This window comes from Onthophagus taurus, chromosome 7 (assembly GCF_036711975.1).
Source record: "Onthophagus taurus isolate NC chromosome 7, IU_Otau_3.0, whole genome shotgun sequence".
In the NCBI taxonomy this organism is placed as follows: Eukaryota; Metazoa; Arthropoda; class Insecta; order Coleoptera; family Scarabaeidae; genus Onthophagus; species Onthophagus taurus.
In genome coordinates, this window is record NC_091972.1 from 1815792 (window position 1) to 1835382 (window position 19591).

Consider the following 19591-nt stretch of genomic DNA (forward strand, 5'->3'; position numbering starts at 1 on the left):
TAAGATAAATCCCGATGAAACGGAAAGGTAATTCGACAACGTAATAAAACTTCAAAAAAAAATGGCGAATCCCAAAACCAAAATTCTTAAACATCCTACGTGGATACACGCTGGTTACCAAAGAGGACCGGAAAACTCTCGAAGACATTCATATCACCCCCCACGTAACCATCCAAGAACACGCATTCTCTCTCACAAAAATCAAAACGTCACTTAACAAAAAAAAAGGAAAAAGGAATAAAAGTTCCAGATATACGCCGCTAAAAAAAAACAAATTAATAAACATAAATATATACATTTAAATTCCCGAAACTAATTAATGAACAACTAAAAATGAAATTAATAAAATAACCAAAACTTCTATCCAACCCAATCTATACTGATAACAAATAAATCACATAAAAGGTAGAAATGAACACAAAAGAAAAATTAAATCAAGGAGAGACAAAAAAAAACGTAACATTTTCCTTTGGGGAAGATTGAAAGATGTTGTCTATAAACAACCAATAAATTTCCGACAGCAATTAGAAGTCACAATTGTGAACGCTTTTGCAACACTTAGGTCCATTGAGCTTATGAACTCGGCAAAAAGGGCTAAAAAGAGATTTTAATTCATTATAACCAACTATCTTGATACTACTTATAAATATAATCTGGTTTTTCTTTTATTTCTAAAGCCTACTTTTTCAATAACTGCACATATAAGTTTAAGTTTTGAAGTTGTATATTTCAAAGAAGACTTGAACGAAATATCAAGTGTGCTATATTTTTGGAAAGGAAATTTTATGCACTCGTCGAATTTACAAAAACATATAGGGTGTTTCATTTAAAAAAAATCATTTTTATGTCAATTACGGCTAAAATATTGCTTTGAGGGAAAGGTAACTTATTCAATCGAATTTTACATAAATAGTTGCTTTGGAAATGTTTTCACAGAAAGGAAGATTTATCAATAAGAAAAAAGTTATGACGACTTTTCGAAAATGCACATATTTGAAAAACATCCTGATATCATTTTTCCTCTATCTCTTATAGAAATAGGAGTTTTCCAATTTGGCCCATCCTGTATATAAGTCATAAAAAGGTTGTTGTCTGGTGTTCTAAGGGTTAATACTCATAAAACCATAAATTTGACACAAGCCGAACTCTTTCATGTTTATGCAAAAGTTTGCAATCGAGGAGACTTTTAGACATTGTACTGCTCATGACATAAGATGCTGTAACATTAACAATCAAAGATCGCTACAAACAAAATTTTTATAGAATCAGAGTCTGGATATTCCTGGCTATTGGTGAAAATGAGCTTCCTGGATATTGGAGAAACTACAGGACATTGGATAACAAATGAATGAAAGAGGGAAAACATTGTGCTGAGTTGCGAGAGCTTTCCAGGAAGTCATACTGGAATGGCTGTGGCAAATAAAATTTTGAATATAACTCAATTATGGGACATACAATTCAAAATTAGTTAAAAAACGACTATCTCGGAAACGAAGACTCATGGGAAAAGAAGATTTTTGAATGCTAGATTTGAATCATCCTTATACAGGGTGTTCCGCAACGATTGTACAATACTGCATCAGCGTATTCTCTGATCGAAAACAGACAAGAAAAGTCTAATAAACATAGGTCCGAAAATGGACCAATTTCGAGATATTCAAAGTTTTAGTTTCATAAGCTGACCTATTGTAAACATCATTAATTCTAACGATTTAGATGCAGTAATTATATGATTACCATGGTTACGATGGTTAAGATAAAGTTTAATAAATAATAAGATAATATTAAGTTAATTAATACAGTTCATTAATAATTTAACAAAACAAGTAACAAAGATTGTCGAAGAAAATCGTTCAACCAGCATAAAAACAACGAATATTTAACAAATTGGAAAAGATTCATGTCATAATAAATGTTCAATATGCGCACCATTTACTTCTAAACACAAACGGATACGTTTTCTAAATGAACTTCTAATGCGTTCAAAGATACCAGGAATTTGTTTTACTGTGTCAAATACGTTACTAATTTTATTCTTCAAATCCTGCACATTTTGAACGTCTTCAGAATAAACAATTTGTTTTAAATGTTCCCAAAACCAAAAATCTAACGGATTTAAATCTGGTGAACGAGGTGGCCCTCCTCGGCCAATCCACTTATTGCCAAATCTGTTATTTAAGTATGCTCGAGTAGCGCGTGCATAATCGTGCATAAAGTAGCAATCTTCTAGAATTTGTTGAGGTAATTCATCAAATGAATCTGTAAGGTCATTTTGTAAAAAATGTATGTAGGCATCGGCTGTTAATCTCTTTGGAAGAAAAAATGGACCTAATGACTGATCACCTATAACTCCAGCCCATACATTAACACTGGATCGCCACTGATGATGAGTTTCTAGTATTGCATGGGGATTTTCATCGCTCTAAACGTGCGCATTATGAATATTAAAAATTCCGCTTTGAGTAAATGTTGCTTCATCCGTAAATACAATGTTTATGGGAAAGTCGACGTTTACTACCTCTTCCTGTATGGGCCACCTACAAAAAATCTCTCTTTTTTCGCCATCATTTTCTGTAACAGCTTGAACGGTTTGTAATGATAAGGATAAAGCAACTGCTCCCTTAAAATGCGGTGAACGGTTGTTTTGTTAATGTTTTCTTGCGCAGAAATTCTTCTAATGCTGGTTGAGGCATTTTCATCAACTCTTCTCGAAACTGCTTCTTCTAATTCCACCGGCCTTGTGTAATGTCTCTCCGTGGAATGGCTGTGGGTTACGCTTCCCGTTTCTTTTAATCTGAGAAATAGTCTGCTAAAGGTGTGACTATTAGGCAATCGTCTGTTCGGGAACCTTTGCGCGTAATGACGAGCTGCTAACGACGCATTTCCATCAGCTAGTCCGTAACAATACACCATATCCGCCATCTCTTCCTTGGAGTAATTAATAGGAGCCATACTTAATAGTTTTATTAAATTAAATAGTAAAATAATAATTTCGTGAAGTATTATTATTTTTTTTTTGATTAGACAACTTATCGTAATCATAGTAACGACTTAATTATTATAAAAACAAATTTAAATTCATGATGTTAACAATATCAACTTATGAAACTAAATCTTTGAATATCTCGAAAATGTCCATTTTCGGACCTATGTTTATTAGGCTTTTTTTGTTTATTTTTGATCATAGAATACGCTGATGCAGTTTTGTACAATTGTTGCGGGACACCTGTATAATACATAAATTTCGTGCCATCACTACTCATGATGTAGATTTAAGTGATAGGAAGGAGAAGAAAACTATTAATTAAGAAAATGAAACAGAACATCACATTAATATTTGTGAAAGTGTACAAAAATAAAAATTTTTCTGTTTGGTAAAAGTCGCTAGCTAAATTGGTTCCAAAAAGAACTGAATACTGTCCTGTAAAGATATCGAAAACTCAATTTATATATAAGGGTTGCCGATGGTGTTGAGACTCGAATTGAATATAACGGGGTATATAAAATCGGACGAGATATCCCGGGCTGTCATCGCCAGACGGAAACTCTTTGAAACTTCTTAAATCTAATTGAAATACTATTAGCATTCTCTGAGACCCGGAGTTGTGGGAGGCAGTTCGATAGCGTGAATTCCCGCCCCCGGAACGCCCCGCGATAATTAAATTCCGGAATTGAAAAATGTCGCTCGAAAACTTGTATATAATCGCCGTCCGGAACCCTCTATTTGGCGGGACCGGATGCCGAACTTTTCCGAGATTCGGTAATTCCGATTGTATTCGGGTTCGGTCCGAGTTTGGCAAAACGGAAAATTGCTTTTAATTTACTTTAATTTAATTCGGATTGGGACATTTTTTATGTCAAATACAGAATTTAAAAATTTTTATTTGACAAATAAGTAGAACGTCAATATTATCTCTAGTTGGAATAGAATTTTATTGGAATTCACATTTTAAAATGAGTGGAAATTTGAGAAGCACGATTGGTAAATTACTTTTCTTTTAATTGAGTGATTTTTTATTTCATTTTATGTATAGAATTTCCGATAAGAAGACCTCTTGCTGGGGCGGCAAGTTCGAGCATTTATTCCGGATCAAGAATTTTTAGGCCGCAATCAATATTAAGTTTTTGCGATTGGACCACGCAAGAAAAAGTTCTTCTTTTTGTTATAATTGGGAATATCCTCATAGCTATAATTTTAGTAATTATAATAATTATTATTAGACAAGATTACACAATATGCGAAGAAGACCAAATAAATATATCTGCGAGATTTGAACCAGAACTGCTATAAAATACATTAGAGACTTTACCGTGTTTACTCATCCATTAGCGATTGGTCAGTGTACATACGCCGTTTCAATAATTTTGTTTGAACAGTTTTGTGTCTTTACCACTTTCGTTTCTATTACCATCCCGTTTTTTACACTCACTCAAAAAAAGTGTTTGAAAAGATGAAAAAGAAATGGTTAAATAAAAGAGGGCGAACTGTTAGCTCAACTTGCTTCGTTGCAACTTGTTACTTATTGTTAAGTTTATTTAAGACGTTGTATACAATCGTGGGAACCAAGATTTGCTGTATCCAGAGGATATTATCACAAGGATCATCTAAAGCAGGGTGAAAAGATATCGATCTTGCAAGAAGGTATGTTTACTTTGGTTAAATACAAACACCCTCGAGAAGTGTGTCTCCGATGGATTGAATAGGATCAGGTTTTACTATTTTGAAAGATTTGAAATGTTGTATGTAAAAAAAGTTTTATTAGAGATGAAAGAAATGAAATAATAATAATAATAATAATAATGCCTTTATTAATAAGTCGCAAAAAAAAGGAAAGAAAATAATAATATACTCTTAGAAAATAGACTTACTTTCTGGACGAAGTTCAGTTTGGTTATTAACCAACTGCTCTTCCACTTAATCCAGAATATATAGAAAATATATATATAAAGCAAAAATGAGAATGTTTTTAACAATACTAATAAACAAAATGAAAAAAAAAACACAATAACAAAATACGACGACATGCCAGTATAAAGCGATACATTAGTAACTCAGAATATAATAAAAAAAAAAATCATGATGACTCAAGCAGAAGGGAGGATTTTAATTTACTCTTGAACGAAATACAGTTCAATCCTATAAGGTTCATAGGTAGATCATTGTACGTTTTAGCTATCTGGTAGGAAAAGGATCGGTGCGAGGCGCGGCGTGGTACCGTCAATACATCTTTCCTCCTTATATTAATGTTATGGACATCGCTTCTGAAAGATAGGCGTTGCAGCAAGTAAGGAGGCCGCTGACTTTTAATAATTTTATAATAAACGCAAGTTGCATGCAGTTTACGTCTGTTTTTCACGTTCAACCACCCAGTCTCTGCCAACTTATGACTAATATGGTCATATTTACGAATTCTGTAAATAAACCTCAGACAACCGTTCTGAAGGTTTTGGATACGACGCCCACTCGCCTCCGTTAAATTTGGACCATAAACAACGTCGCAGTGATTTAATTTGTTTAGAACCAAGCTATCACACAGCATAATTTTTAATTTTTTACTTAAGACATCCCTATACAGGGTGATTCATAAGTAATGGGCCAAATTGTAAATGTACGTTCAGGAGGCCAAAATAATAATATTTTCATTAACAATAATGGGTCTTAGTCTGCTCCTTACTGAGATACAGGATGTTAAAGCGAAAAAAATAAAATAGATTTTTGTTAATAGATCAGCTACTTTTCTACATAATGACTCATAGTTGACTTATAGTTTTTGTAAGGGTAAACAATAATGTGTGAGAGGATTTGAGTTAACTCGTAGATGTCGCCACATGCGCCATATGAATTAGATGAAATCAGCTACAAATTTTTTATCGCTCATTATTTTACAACATACTTGTTTAATTTGGATAGCCCCATCATTTCTGTAGAAAAAAGCTATACTTCTTTGATCTTGAAAATATTAACGATTTTCGAGATATTTGAATTTTACTAATTCACTACACTACATTTCACGGTGGTCGACGTAGCATTAATCTGTTAAGACACAAGCATGGCATGGAATGTTGACATTTACCTAACCGTAATTGATAATTGATAACAATATTAAACTGAAACCATAAAAAAATTACGTAATAAAACAATTTAATGTACGCCAGTTAATAAAACGAAATACAACATTAGAACAGACTTGAACTAAGACCACTTACGACAACTGTTATCAAAACCTACATGTTAATGTTGTGCGAAGTTAAATGGAATGTTTCATTCAGATGTTCGCGCACAGCACGTGAAAAATGTGGAGGAGCACCGTCTTGCATGAACCACATATTTCTTCTTAGTTGTAATGGAAGATCTCCCAAGAGGTCGACTAAGTCATTATTTAAAAAAATTAAATATGACTCTCCATTTAAATTAGGAGGTAATTCAACTGGGCCCAGTAATGTATTGCCTATTACACCGCACCACACATTTATTTTAAACTCGTGCTGGAAATGTCTATCTTTTTTTAAACGAGGGTTTTCGGTTTCCCAGGCATGACTATTTCGCCAATTAAAAACTCCGCGTCTGGTAAAGGTTGCTTCATCCGTGAAAAGAATGTTATTTAGGAATGTTGGATTATTATTCAATTTTCCTTTTAGCCACTGACAAAATTGAACTCTGATTCGATAATCTGTTGGAAGTAAATTTTGCACAGGTATAAAATGATAGGGATATAAATTTTCCTTATGTAAAATTCTAGTCACGGATGGTTGGCTTATTCCAGTTGCTGCAGACAATCGACGAGTGCTTATTTCAGAATTTTGCGCAATTCTTACCAAAATTTCATCTTCTTGCTGCGGAGTGATAATCTTAGGACGTCCTGTATGATATTTTGGACGAAATGAACCTGTTTCACCCAATCGATTATAAATATTTTGAAATATCTTCCGGTTTGGCTGCCTTCTGTAAGGGTACATTTCACGATATTTTCTGGATGCTGCTTGCCCAGAAAAACGTTCTTGTGCGTAAACGCATAACATGTCTCTCATTTCTTCGTTTGAAAAGTGATTATGTCTCGGCATTTTGATTTATGTTAGGACAAGAATGAATCAGTTTACTTAACAATAAAATGTTTTAAACTATTCATTAAACGTAAAAGCTCATTGACGTTTCATAATTCATATGGCGCATGTGGCGACATCTACGAGTTATTAACTCAAATCCTCTCACACATTATTGTTTACCCTTACAAAAACTATAAGTCAACTATGAGTCATTATGTAGAAAAGTAGCTGATCTATTAACAAAAATCTATTTTATTTTTTTCGCTTTAACATCCTCTCTCTCAGTAAGGAGCAGACTAAGACCCATTATTGATAATGAAAATATTATTATTTTGGCCTCCTGAACGTACATTTACAATTTGGCCCATTACTTATGAATCACCCTGTATACAAGAGACGCAAGGCGCCATACCCACCCCTTAAGCACCTGGCCACATGCTCCTCAAACCTCAACTGATGATCCAATGTGACTCCTAAAATTTTTATATCATCAGAAACAGTAAGAGGTTCGCCATCCATCACCAATTGACCGGATATCAAAGGCTTAATCGCTCTCCTTGTGACACTACCGCAAAACAGAAGAACATAAGACTTAAATGGATTTAGCACAAGTTCATGGCGTTTCGCAACATCAGAAAATAATGCTATATCTGAGTTAAATTTTATGCAGGCATCAACCCAATTATTTAGATTAAAATTCAGCAGAAGCTGTGTATCGTCTGCATATAAGTGAATCTGCGAATACTCGAGAACCTGGTCAAAATCAGATGTATAAATAGAGAACAATAGTGGCCCCAAAATGGACCCCTGAGGGACTCCACGAGTAACGCTCGACACTTGACTATTAATCTTCACAACCTGAGACCTGTCCGACAACAATGAGTTTATCAAAATTGCAGCTTGATTTCCAAGATCAAAATAATTAAGTTTAGATGCAAGTATATTATGATTTATTGTATCAAATGCTTTGGTGAAGTCCAACGATAACAAAAGTGCGGCTTGCCCGGCCTCTCTAGAAGCAAATACATCATCAGTAAGGTTCAATAAAGCTGTTGCGCAGCTGGAACCCGAACGAAACCCAGATTGTTGATCTGGCAGTATACTATACCTTTCGCAGTGTGCTCTAAGTTGCTTTTCCAAGACTCTCTCTAAAATTTTTGACATTACTGAGAGGATACTGATCGGTCTAAAATTCCTTAGGGCAGAAGGGGAAGATACTTTAGGTAATGCAATTACTTCAGCCATTTTCCAGGCATCCGGAAAAACTGATTGATGAACAGCAGCGTTTATTACGTGAGTAATATAAGGAATGAGAAAAGGGGTACACAAGTCAATCATCCAGATTGAGATACCATCAGAACCCACCGCTGCAGTTTTAATGTTATTAATTATTATAGATACTTCATGTTCATCAACAGGCATAAAAGCTTGCATTATCTGCACTCTAGGGTTTACATTATTTTGATAAAATATCGGTAATTCGGGATCAGTCTGGATATAAAGTGAAGAATCACCGTGCACAAAATAATTATTTAAATCGTTTGGAAGAAAAATGTTAGGCACTTTGTTATCGATTTTTTTATTTATATTTAGAAGTTTAATCTTTCTCCAAAGAGCCTTTGGATCTTTACTACGTAAGGCGTAATCATAGTATGCCTTCTTTTCAGCACGCACCGATGATGTTACCAGATTGCGATGCAACTTGTATGAAACCTAGTCTTGAGTTAGCTTAGACTTTTTGAATTTTTTAAGCGCATCATCTCGAATAGACATTAGTAGTTTAGTATTATCTGTTAGCCAGGGACTGGGAGGCTTTGTAAACCGTCTAGTTTTTAAAGGTGCATGCAAATCCATCAGAGTAAGTAAACAATTATTGAAAAAAGTTATTTTATCATTCACATTTTCTTGATCATATATGTTTCTCCACGAAATTGATTTCAGATCGTTCAAGAATTGTGGATAATTAATGTTTTTCACATTCCTGTATGTACGATAAATTGCAGCAGGCCTACCGATATCAAATGTCAGCTCACACTTTACTAGTTCATGATCAGATATATTAGGTACATTTACAACATCAATACTAGTAAACAGCTTATCATTTATTGTAAAAACTGGATCGAGTAAAGTTTGCGAATTTTGTGTAATTCTTGTGGGTTCGGTGACTAACTGATGTAAGCCAATAGAAGTCGCAAATGAGTGAAGAAGTGTTGTTGAGGGAGAATCAAGCTTAAGAAGATCAACATTAATATCGCCCACGATAATTGTCGAGTGAGATGTAACAATACTCTCACAAAGGGTACTCTCCAGTGTTTCGATAAAAAGAGGAAGATTAAAATAAACCACTCCAAAAGTAATACAGAGTTTTTTTCCTGCATCAACGGTAAAAAATAGTTGCTCAAGCAGAAGGAGGAGCAGGAACTGTTTAGAAGCTGAAATCGTATTGAGCTTCTTATGTACACAGCAACACCTCCACCGCGCCCCCCACGATCCCTACGAACCAGATTGTAGCCAGGAATATTAACTAAAGAGTTGGATATATTAAGAGTTAACCAGGTTTCCGTCATCGCAAAAATATCAATATTGTTATCAAGGATTAAGGATTTTATTAGATTATACTTGGGAACCAATGATCTAACGTTCAAATGAGCTACGTTCTAACTTCTTTTTATAATTTGAAATTTGAATCCCCCTCGAACCAGATCCATCGAACATTTCAGCAAAAAAAAAAAAAGTTCAACAAGTACCAATTGATTATCAACAATGAAATCATAAAATTTGCAAACATCTTTTTAAATAAATCGAGGTCCTTTTGAGTGAAATCTTGAAGCGTAAAGAAGTGGGAGGAGACTCTGAAAAGCTGAACCCAGACAGATAAAAGCTCGCTCGCGATTCTTTTAAAACTGTTTTCAAAACTTTACTAGCGTCGTCGTCGCGCCGCGAACAATAAGACCTGTAATGGACGGATCCACTTTTAATAGCCTCGCGGCTCGTAAAATATTGAATCCGCACAGAAGAACGAATAAGAATACCAAACGGCAGCGGGTGGCGGAAGTTTCCGGTCGAAGCTCTAATTCGGCGCCCCCGTTTGAATTTATGACGGCTTCGGGGGGAGGCGATTTAGTACCGCGGCGTCCGTCGGAGCGCTTCCGAGCTTTGTTAATCACGAAAACAATAACTGAATGCCGCATGAAGTGGCACGTATGGCTCCGGTGCATTGACGAATCGTCAGGCGTATGTCAACTCGATTTTGGACCGATAATCGTTGGTCAAACGCACGTGCGTCTATATGTGGACAAACGAACGTTTGACGTGTCCTGACGGCACGTGCATATCTGCCGATGATACTAGTGCCATTCAACGTCATATCGTTCAACAATCAATCTCTTCATGTACAATCATCTGATATACTTGACTAAATAAAAAATGATTCTTCTTCATTTACATTATTTTTATTATTTCCATTGTTTTAAATAATAAACCCAATAAAAATAATATGGTCAATTTAATTAATACTAATCCTTGTGATACCCAGGGATTTAAATAGATTCAAATTAACAATTAATTTATTCATAAAAGCATCGCTCCGACACAAGTACATACACACGTTTACGGATTAACCCTTCACGTTCACGCCCGTGAATGTCCGCGGTGGCGGTGATGGCGACGTTGGGGGGGGATTAATACGACCCCCAGGTCCCTATTGTGCGGTGCAGCGCAATGACGGGTTCCTCCACCCGCCCGGAGAGACCCACAGGGCACAATTAATTATTGTAGGCGCATTGTTGTGCTAATCCGTGGTGCATGTGCCGGTGATGTCTCCAATCATCGCTGCCCCCCTCTCTCGGTTACAATTAGCCGAGTGGACCCGGCGGCGGCGTCGCGACGCGCCGGTCGTCGGTTTAATTGAAAACTAACCGCCCCGTCAACCGCAGTACTTTAAATCCTGACGACAACGCCGACCCGAACTCAGCTTCGGCTTAATTCTTTTGCGTGTGCCACGTTTGATGTTCGACGGCGGTTTACAACGGTTAAGGGGGTCGTAGAAAGTTTTTTTAAACTCGTTTCTTTGGTGTCGATTTTTACACACTGCTTGTGTTTAGAGTTTAAAGTAATCCTATTTGTATGGTCATGACGTGTGAAACTAACATAAATTAACCCTTTGTGTCCCAAGAAGTCAAACATTTTGAAACTTTGTGACAGAATTAAAACGCTATCAAAATACACTCAGTAAAGGCCTTTGGAATAAAATTTTAGCAAAATATGCAATACCCCTATTTTCGCATAGTCTAAGTGTCAAAAAAGATGCTAATTCAAAAATTCTTGGAAACCGTGTTTATTGAAATTAAGAAATAAAACTTATTTTAAATTGAAGCTTGAAGCTTTCTGTTTAAATCGATGTATAACTATCGATGGGTTGAATTAAAAAAATATTGAGAAAAAGAGTATTGAGTTAAAACTAACATTTTCGAATAACCTAAAAGTGTCAAAAAAGATGCTAATTTAAAAATTCCTGGAAGCCGTATTTATTGAAATTTAGGAATGAGACTTATTCTATATTAAAGCTCAAAGCTTTCTCTTTAATGTATAATAATTGTTGGGTTGGATTGGAAAAATATAGAGAAAAAAAATTTTGAAACAAAACTTACATTTTCGAATAACCTAAAAATGTTAAAAAGATGCTAATTTAAAAATTCCTGTAAACCGTATTTATTGAAATTAAGGAATGAAACTTATTTTAAATTACAGCTCAAAGCTTTCTCTTTAAAATGATGTATAATAATTGTTGGGTTGGATTGGAAAAATATAGAGAAAAAAAAAGTTGAAATAAAACTTACATTTTCGTATAACCTAAGAGTATCAAAAAAGATGCTATTTTAAAAATTTCTGGAAGCTGTATTTATTGAAGTTAAGGAATTAAACTTATTTTAAATTAAAGCTCAGAGTTTTCTCTTTAAAATGATGTATAATAATTGTTGGGTTGAATTGGAAAAATATTAAGAAAAAAAAAAGTTGAAACAACACTTACATTTAAAAGAGTCAAAAAAGATGCTAATTTAAAAATTCTTAGAAACCATGTTTATTGAAATTAAGGAATGAGACTTATTTTAAATTTAAGCTCAATGTTTTCTTTTTAAAATGATCTGTAATAATCATACCTAATAACCATTTATCAAAGAAATACCTTCTTGAACAACAAAATTCAACAGCACCACTTTTCACTAAACTTCTAACCTCACATCTGGATGAATAAGTTTAAAGTGTACCTAAAAATCCTACAGTGCGGATTGTGACGTTTTTTATACAGATTATTTCTTGTATACACTTGTATAGTAGAAAGTACAGACAGTTCTAAATGCGTCGAATAGATAACTGCAGTTTAAAATGAGTGTTTAAAATTACCGGTACTTTAAAGTACCGTCGGGATACAAAGGGTTAACTTCTAATATACAGGGTGATTCACATAAGAACCGACACAGAGCAGGGACATGTAGAAGACAATAAATTAAGATGATTTAACGCAATTTATCTCTCTATACTAAGTTGTACCCCTGAGGAGTTATAGGCCTTCAAAGTTGGCTCTTAAATTTTTTAAAAATGCCTCAATTGGTCTCAACTTGCTACCAATTAATACCCTCGTACACTCATAACGTATACTAAATTTGGTTTTTTTAGCTTAATGAATTACAAATATATTCAATATTTAAAAAATGTAAGACCCAACTTAGAAGGCCTACAACTCCTCAGGGGTACAACTTAGTATAGAGATAAGTTGCGTTAAATCATCTTAATTTATTGTCCTCTACATGTCCCTACTCTGTGTCGGTTCTTATGTGAATCACCCTGTATATAGACCGTTTTCAAATAGATTGCTTTGTTCTAGCAAACGCAGATTTCAGCCAATTTTATTTGGAAACAAGCTGTCAAGTGTAACAATCCTTTGTATCTTTGCATTCTCTTCGTTAAAGAGCTTGTAGAATGTTAATGGACACGATCTTTTATTTTAAGTAGTTTTAAACATTCTAGAATCAAGACTTTAGAATCACGCTGTTGACTTCTTTATACAAAAAGAACAAATTTGTTATATTTGCCTTTTTTTGAATTTGATACTTTCTTGTGCGAATTCTTATCCATAATAATTGGACCGCGTTATGCATCACTTGACTAAGCTATAAATGAATAATGTGGAGAAAAGCGGGATTTTCGTTTTCATCTCCCTAAAACTATAAGACTTTTCAGAATAGACAGGCTCAAACTATTGAAAATTGTTTGGTGCCTGTTCATTTTTATCACAGAACACTGATGACAGCTATCACAAGCACAAAAGCCGCTTGGTCACTCGTTACGTTTTACGATTTTACAGGTGTTTGTGTAATTTAATCATAAAACTGGAGAAAATAATCTAGAGTTTGATTTTGTACTTTTAAATTGGTTTTTATTTTATATAGAATTTAAGTCTAACCAGTTTCGGCTCTTGGCGATCTTCAGAGACTCTACAAATAGATTAACATCTCTCATCTTATCCATTTTACAAACAAGTTCCTTAATATTTCTTTTTGTTTTGTTAAAAAAGATCACATATCAAAGTCGAAATCAGATTATTAGTTACTAATTTACAAAATTAAAGTTTAAAAACTTGTAAAATGAAATTAAGGACGAAGTGTTACAAGTTTACAGGTTAAAATTTAAGAACGCTCTTTTTTAACAAAACAAATATTAAGAAAACTTGGGAAAAATTCATAAATCATCATGTGGCTTAAAAATCAACGATTTTTTTTAATCAATGTGAAATGACCCAAAAAACACGTTGAAAATAAAAAGAATGTGTGGAAAAATGACTAACACTAGATTAACTTCGGTCATAAAACTTCTATTATATGATAACTAACTTCAGATTTAAAATGTCAACCTCAATTTTGACATATTTGTAATCATTATTAAAAATCCTTTAAAATTAGTACAAACACGACATATTTATCTTCTATATTAATGAAGTTTTGGTCAACTTCCGGTTAAGAATGTCAACGTTAACTTTGACATATTTATAATCGTCGTGAAAAATCCTTTAAAATGAGTCCAAACATGATACGTTTAATGCCAATATTACTCGAGATATAAGCAACTTCCGCTTTGAAAACAATTGAAAAAAATTAAGGTTGGTATTAATATTTAAAAATTAAATTGCTATCTTCATTGTTGCTAACTTAGGGTTTAATGTTTTTTATTCAAACTTTTTTGTTTTTTGAGATATGTGGTTATTTTAAAGGTTTTTTAATGAAGATGACAAATATGTCAAAATTGACGTTGACGTTTCAAACCGGAAGTGATTGTATTTCCATTAATATTAAAGTTAAATATGTCGAGTTTGGACTCATTTCAAACGATTTTTTATAAAGTTGACAAATATGTCAAAATTAAAAGTTGAAAGTTCGAACTTTTTGGTTTTTTGAGATAAATGCGTCAAGTTTGGACTCACTTTAAAGGTTATTTTATGAAGATTACGAATATAACAATAACATTAAGGTTGACATTGACGACTAACCCGAATGTTTTTAGTTCTCGTTTTAGTTTTAGTTCAATAAAAATATACAACTAGTAATATCTTATGCTAACTAGCGCTACCTACCACTGCCACTAGAACTAACACTAGACCGAGAACTAGAAAATATCGGGTTTAGCCGTGTGTCTGAAGACTAGGTAAAGTCCAGACTGCATGAAAATTTTTAAAAACCATAAAATGTCGCTTAGTCAAGTGATGTATAACGCGGTCCAATTATAAGGTTATAAAACAAAATAAATTTTAGATAATTAAAAAAAAACATTTATTTACGATATGAGTAGTAAAATAAGTATGCAGAACACATTAATATGAGTTTCTATATACGATTAATACATACGCTAAATACATTGCTTAGAGTAATTAGACTATTTGAGCATCGCTATGAGTATTATGAACACGCATTGATTTAAATAAAACCGTTAATGAAGTGACTAATGGTAGTAACCAGTTGATGGTGACGCATAAGTTATTCCAGCAACTTTAGCAACAGGTGCCGAATACGCTACTGGAGTATGTGCAATAGATGACGTATATGTTACTGGTGCATGTCCATATGTGGGGGCATGTGCGCTGTAGGTTGTTACTGGTGCTGCATGGGCGTACGTTGCTACTGGAGCTGGTGAATATGCTATCGATGGGGCGATTTTGTCAATTATTGAACCATAAGCTACTTTAGCGACGGGACTAGAATAAGCGTGTTGTGGTGAATAAACGGCTGCGTGTCCAATAGGTTCTTTACGGACGACGGCGTTGAATCCATTGTGATCGTCAGCTGTGTAATCCACGGTTCTTTTGGTACCATCAGGATCAACAACGGAGTAGCTTCCTTGAACGACATCACCACGTCTAGATTCGTGTTGGCTTTTAATGTCACCGGTATGTGGGTCGTTGACTCCATATTCAAAGTCATAAGCTGCTGGTGTATCTTCATAAGCGACATGTTGAGGGGCGTATGTTGCTACTTTTGCAATCGGAGCTGCATATGTGTGTACTGGGGCTGCATATGTTGATACAGGTGCAGCGTATGTATGTACAGGGGCGGCATATGTTTGTACAGGTGCAGCGTAGGTTTGAATAGGGGCGGCGTAGGTATGAACGGGAGCAGCATAACTTGCTACTTTTGCTACTGGAGCGGAGTAAACTTTGGCTACCGGGGCAGGGGCGTAAGAAATTGGTGCATGGTAAGGTGTTTGTGAATGGTATGTGGTATAACCGATTTCATCCACAGCTTGAGCAATGGTGAAAAGAACAGCTAATCCAAAAATCTAGAAAAAAATGAATTTGTTAATAATAAACCGATTAAATAATATCGATGTAAAAGTACTAACCTTAATCATGTTTACTGATCGAGTTGTTGACTTGATCTGTGCCAAAACAATTTCCTTGGGTCGGTTTTATACTGTTTCGTGTATAAGCGAGGAGCAGGAAGGCGTGGCGAGCCCCATCTGATTCCTGTGGCAGGAGGCACATCGCGAACCTTTCACCCATATCGCGCCCATCATAACCTGTTTTCAGGCATTGCCCAAAGTGGTAGAAGTTTGTTTTGGTCCCGAACGGTGTTGCAACGTCTCGCGCTCCAGTTTTTCTTTCGCATTTTTAGCCACAAACACACTCAGGAGACAAATTGACGTAACACCGGATGAGTGGCATTTCAAAAAAATTGCCCACTTTCTTTCGGAATACCAATAGAATTCAGATTGGATCATTAGTGTCTCAGAAATGATGTAATGATTAATATTACTTTTGAGATTAAGATAATATCTATTGAATTATGTATTAATATTATTTTTATATGCTCGTTTAAAAGGTGTATAAAGAAAGAATAGGATTTCATTCCCATTATCACCTTTTGCGAGATATTTCCAGACGGTTTAATGAAATTATAATTGAAATCTCGTTCTATTCAACGACTCCAATTCTATGGTAGTAATTGTGCGATTATATGTGAAAATATTTCGCGACGAATTAAAACGAAATTGTTCATTGGATTATTATTATTTAATTTTAATTTTTTTTTGTAGAAAATAATATTTTATATTATAACCCACGCAGCGCTGAAAGTATTTCCCAATTGATTCTGTCTTGTACATTTTTTCACTCGACGTAATCGTACTCGATAAATTCACGTTAAAACCAGTCCCCGGTCGATTTCGGCCATTATGCCACATGCCTTCACGTCGCTTGGCACAATTATATAACCGACCTGTATATCCCCGACTTAACACTCATGACCTAAAAACCAAGCGTCTCGTTAATAACTCGTTCACTTCTTCGACGACGTTGTAACTCGATGAGATTCCAATCGAAAGTGATATTATTTCAGTACACCCACGGACGATTGGCGCTAAACTTTCAGATTTAACGCCAAAACAACTTTTTATTTAGATGTTGTTCACAACGATCAAAATCGATTTCTTTGAAATGATTACGCAACGACACTAAATTGGTGCTACTATCTGTCAACTGAAAACGAGCGATAATATACGTTTTGTGATTCATATAAAGATTTTTCTTTGGTCTAGTTACATATTGATCGTGCACACCTAAAAGTTCCATTTATGTCAAATAACCAAGTGTGTTGTGAGATCGATTGGAATTTCTTTTAAATTGAATAATTTTAATTTTTAACTCTATAAATGGAAATGAAATTGGATTTTAGAAAATCTTTATAAATACCGCTTAAATTATTAAGAAATATTTTATGATTAATGTGATAACATATAAAACGAATTTAAAGTTTAGATAATTTTATGTAATTTTAGTTTATAAATAAATGGATGTAGCTGACATAAACGTTTATGGATTTCAAAAGGAACTGGAAATATGTGAAGAAAAAGTGACACCTTGCTGGTTTGAAGGAGAGCCTCCGGTCGTAGCTTTTCGAGTGAGCTTTCGTCTTTGTACGACGCACTCTATTCCTCTTCTGTTCGTCTTGTTACCGGGAAACGAACATTATTTCTGCTCGGCTGGTCTTACAAATTACATTTCCTTCCTCGGCTCAGTTTAATTTAAATGCTTTTTGTGTTACGGAAAGGACTCTGACTGTAAGACGAAGTTAGAATGTCGCTTGGGCTGCCTCCGGGCTTTAGCTTTGGCGAAAGGTCCTTTGGACTTCGCGACCCGAAAGGCTTTCCACCTGTCAGTTACACTCCACAACTCCGACACCATCCCGCAAAAGTTTACAGCGGGACAGATAATTTCCCTGCATTAATTTGTCTCTTTTATTTATTTTTGTTCGATTTATGTTGAATATTAAGCAACAAACTTTTACCCGTAATTTCCTATCTACTTTCTTAGCTGATATCTTCCTTATAATTAGGGATAGCGAAAAACTAAATGCACCACTTGAAAGCTTCAATCTTTCTCTATCTAAAACCGGGTTTTCGTCTGCCGATAAGTTGATATTAAGATCAATAAAAAATGAAGAACACCGCGCTGTACTTAAAATATCTATTGCATTATTGGCAGTGAAAAGTGCAATTAAATATATTATTAAAGAAAAGATAGATAAGTGTGAATTGTATAGTGATAGTATATCAGTTTTGGAAGGCCTTAAGAACATGAGGAAACCATCTATTTTGCAAAAGAATACATGGAATTTAATTAATGATTCTAGTAGTAATATTGATTTCTTTTGGATTAAGGGTCACTCTGGAATCAGGGGTAATGAAAGAGCGGATCAGTTAGCTAAAGAAGCTTTGGTCTGCGTAGATTTACAATTTGATTTTAACGTGATTTCTAAGAGATCAGTAAAAAATAGGATAAGGAAATTTATGTTGAAAAAATGGCAAGATAGATGGGATAATTCAGTGACGGGGAGGTTGACTTACCAGTTTATACCTAGAGTTGGTAGGGTAGATAGATTTTTAAAACCCGAAACTGTTGAGTTAATTACTGGTCATGGTAATTTTGAGGAATATTTAAATAGAATCGGAAAATTTGAATCTCCTCTGTGTCTGTGCGGCGATGAAAGTGGAAGTTCGATGCATGTTTTATTTAGATGCAAGAACAAATTTGAAGAGAGATGTAGATTACAGAATAGAATGCTGATTAAAGGTATGGTTTGGCCGAACTTGGAAGAAGATGTTAAAAACATTGATAAGTGTGATGAGTGGTGGAAAATTGTAAATGAATGTGCCGTGGGTTTTATTGATAAAAAATAAATTGAATTAGTGTAATAATTATTAATAATTAAACAAATAATAAAATAAAAAATAAAAATAAAAATATAAAAATACAAAAATATTAATCTATTAGTTTGCCAATTGATTTTTAGAGTATTTAAAGCGTTGCTTAGTTAAATAATTTATTTTGCGTATTTTAATTGCTTGAAAATCAACGCTTATGGGAGGGAAAGGGGAGGTAGAGAAAGTCGTTGGTAAATTGTATTTATCAATTAATCATTTAGATTGAATTTTAATTGAATGAAGTTTATTCTTGGTAAATGTATAGGTGTAGTACCTTTTGATGGAGCACCTTAAGATTCAAATTTTTATTAATTTATCTTTAAACGATATATAGTGTACTTAAAATAGCTCAAAATTACCAAACTTCAAGGCCTTGTGCAATTGTTACGAAATCGAATTTTAAAAAACTGTTCTCACAATCAGAAAGGGCGCTCCTTCAGCTATCTTAATCCGGGTTTTCGTCGGTCAATATCTATCGGCGTCATGCTTAAATCACCCTTAATGTTCATCCCTACACGCAGAAACGCTTAAATACTCTTCCTCTAAACAACTTTCTTATTTGATAGGGAGAAAACTATAGAAACATATCTATCTTATTGAAAATTTTCTGCTCTTTCTAGTGGTGTATAACACGCGGTGATCACGCGCTTGCACACGTACATTTTTGGCCAAAAACTGCTAAATTCACACGTTTTAGCCATTCTTAAACCCTGTTGGGGTCGATAACTTTCTTATATGAGCAGGAGAAAACTCTAGAACCATATCTATCTTATCGGAAATTTCCTGCTCTTTCTAGCGA

The 19591-nt window shown here is 34.4% G+C and overlaps 1 protein-coding gene across 1 annotated transcript; it reads right to left on the reverse strand.

Annotated features, from left to right (window-relative positions):
* Window positions 1-14856: 14856 nt before the first annotated feature.
* LOC111423658 (cuticle protein 18.6-like) lies at window positions 14857-16062 on the reverse strand. The gene is made up of 2 exons (XM_023056926.2): window positions 15934-16062; window positions 14857-15870 (listed from the first exon to the last, which is right to left on the reverse strand). The coding sequence occupies exons 1-2, from the start codon at window positions 15940-15942 to the stop codon at window positions 15037-15039; spliced, it is 843 nt and encodes a 280-aa protein (XP_022912694.2). The 5' UTR covers window positions 15943-16062; the 3' UTR covers window positions 14857-15036.
* Window positions 16063-19591: the final 3529 nt, after the last annotated feature.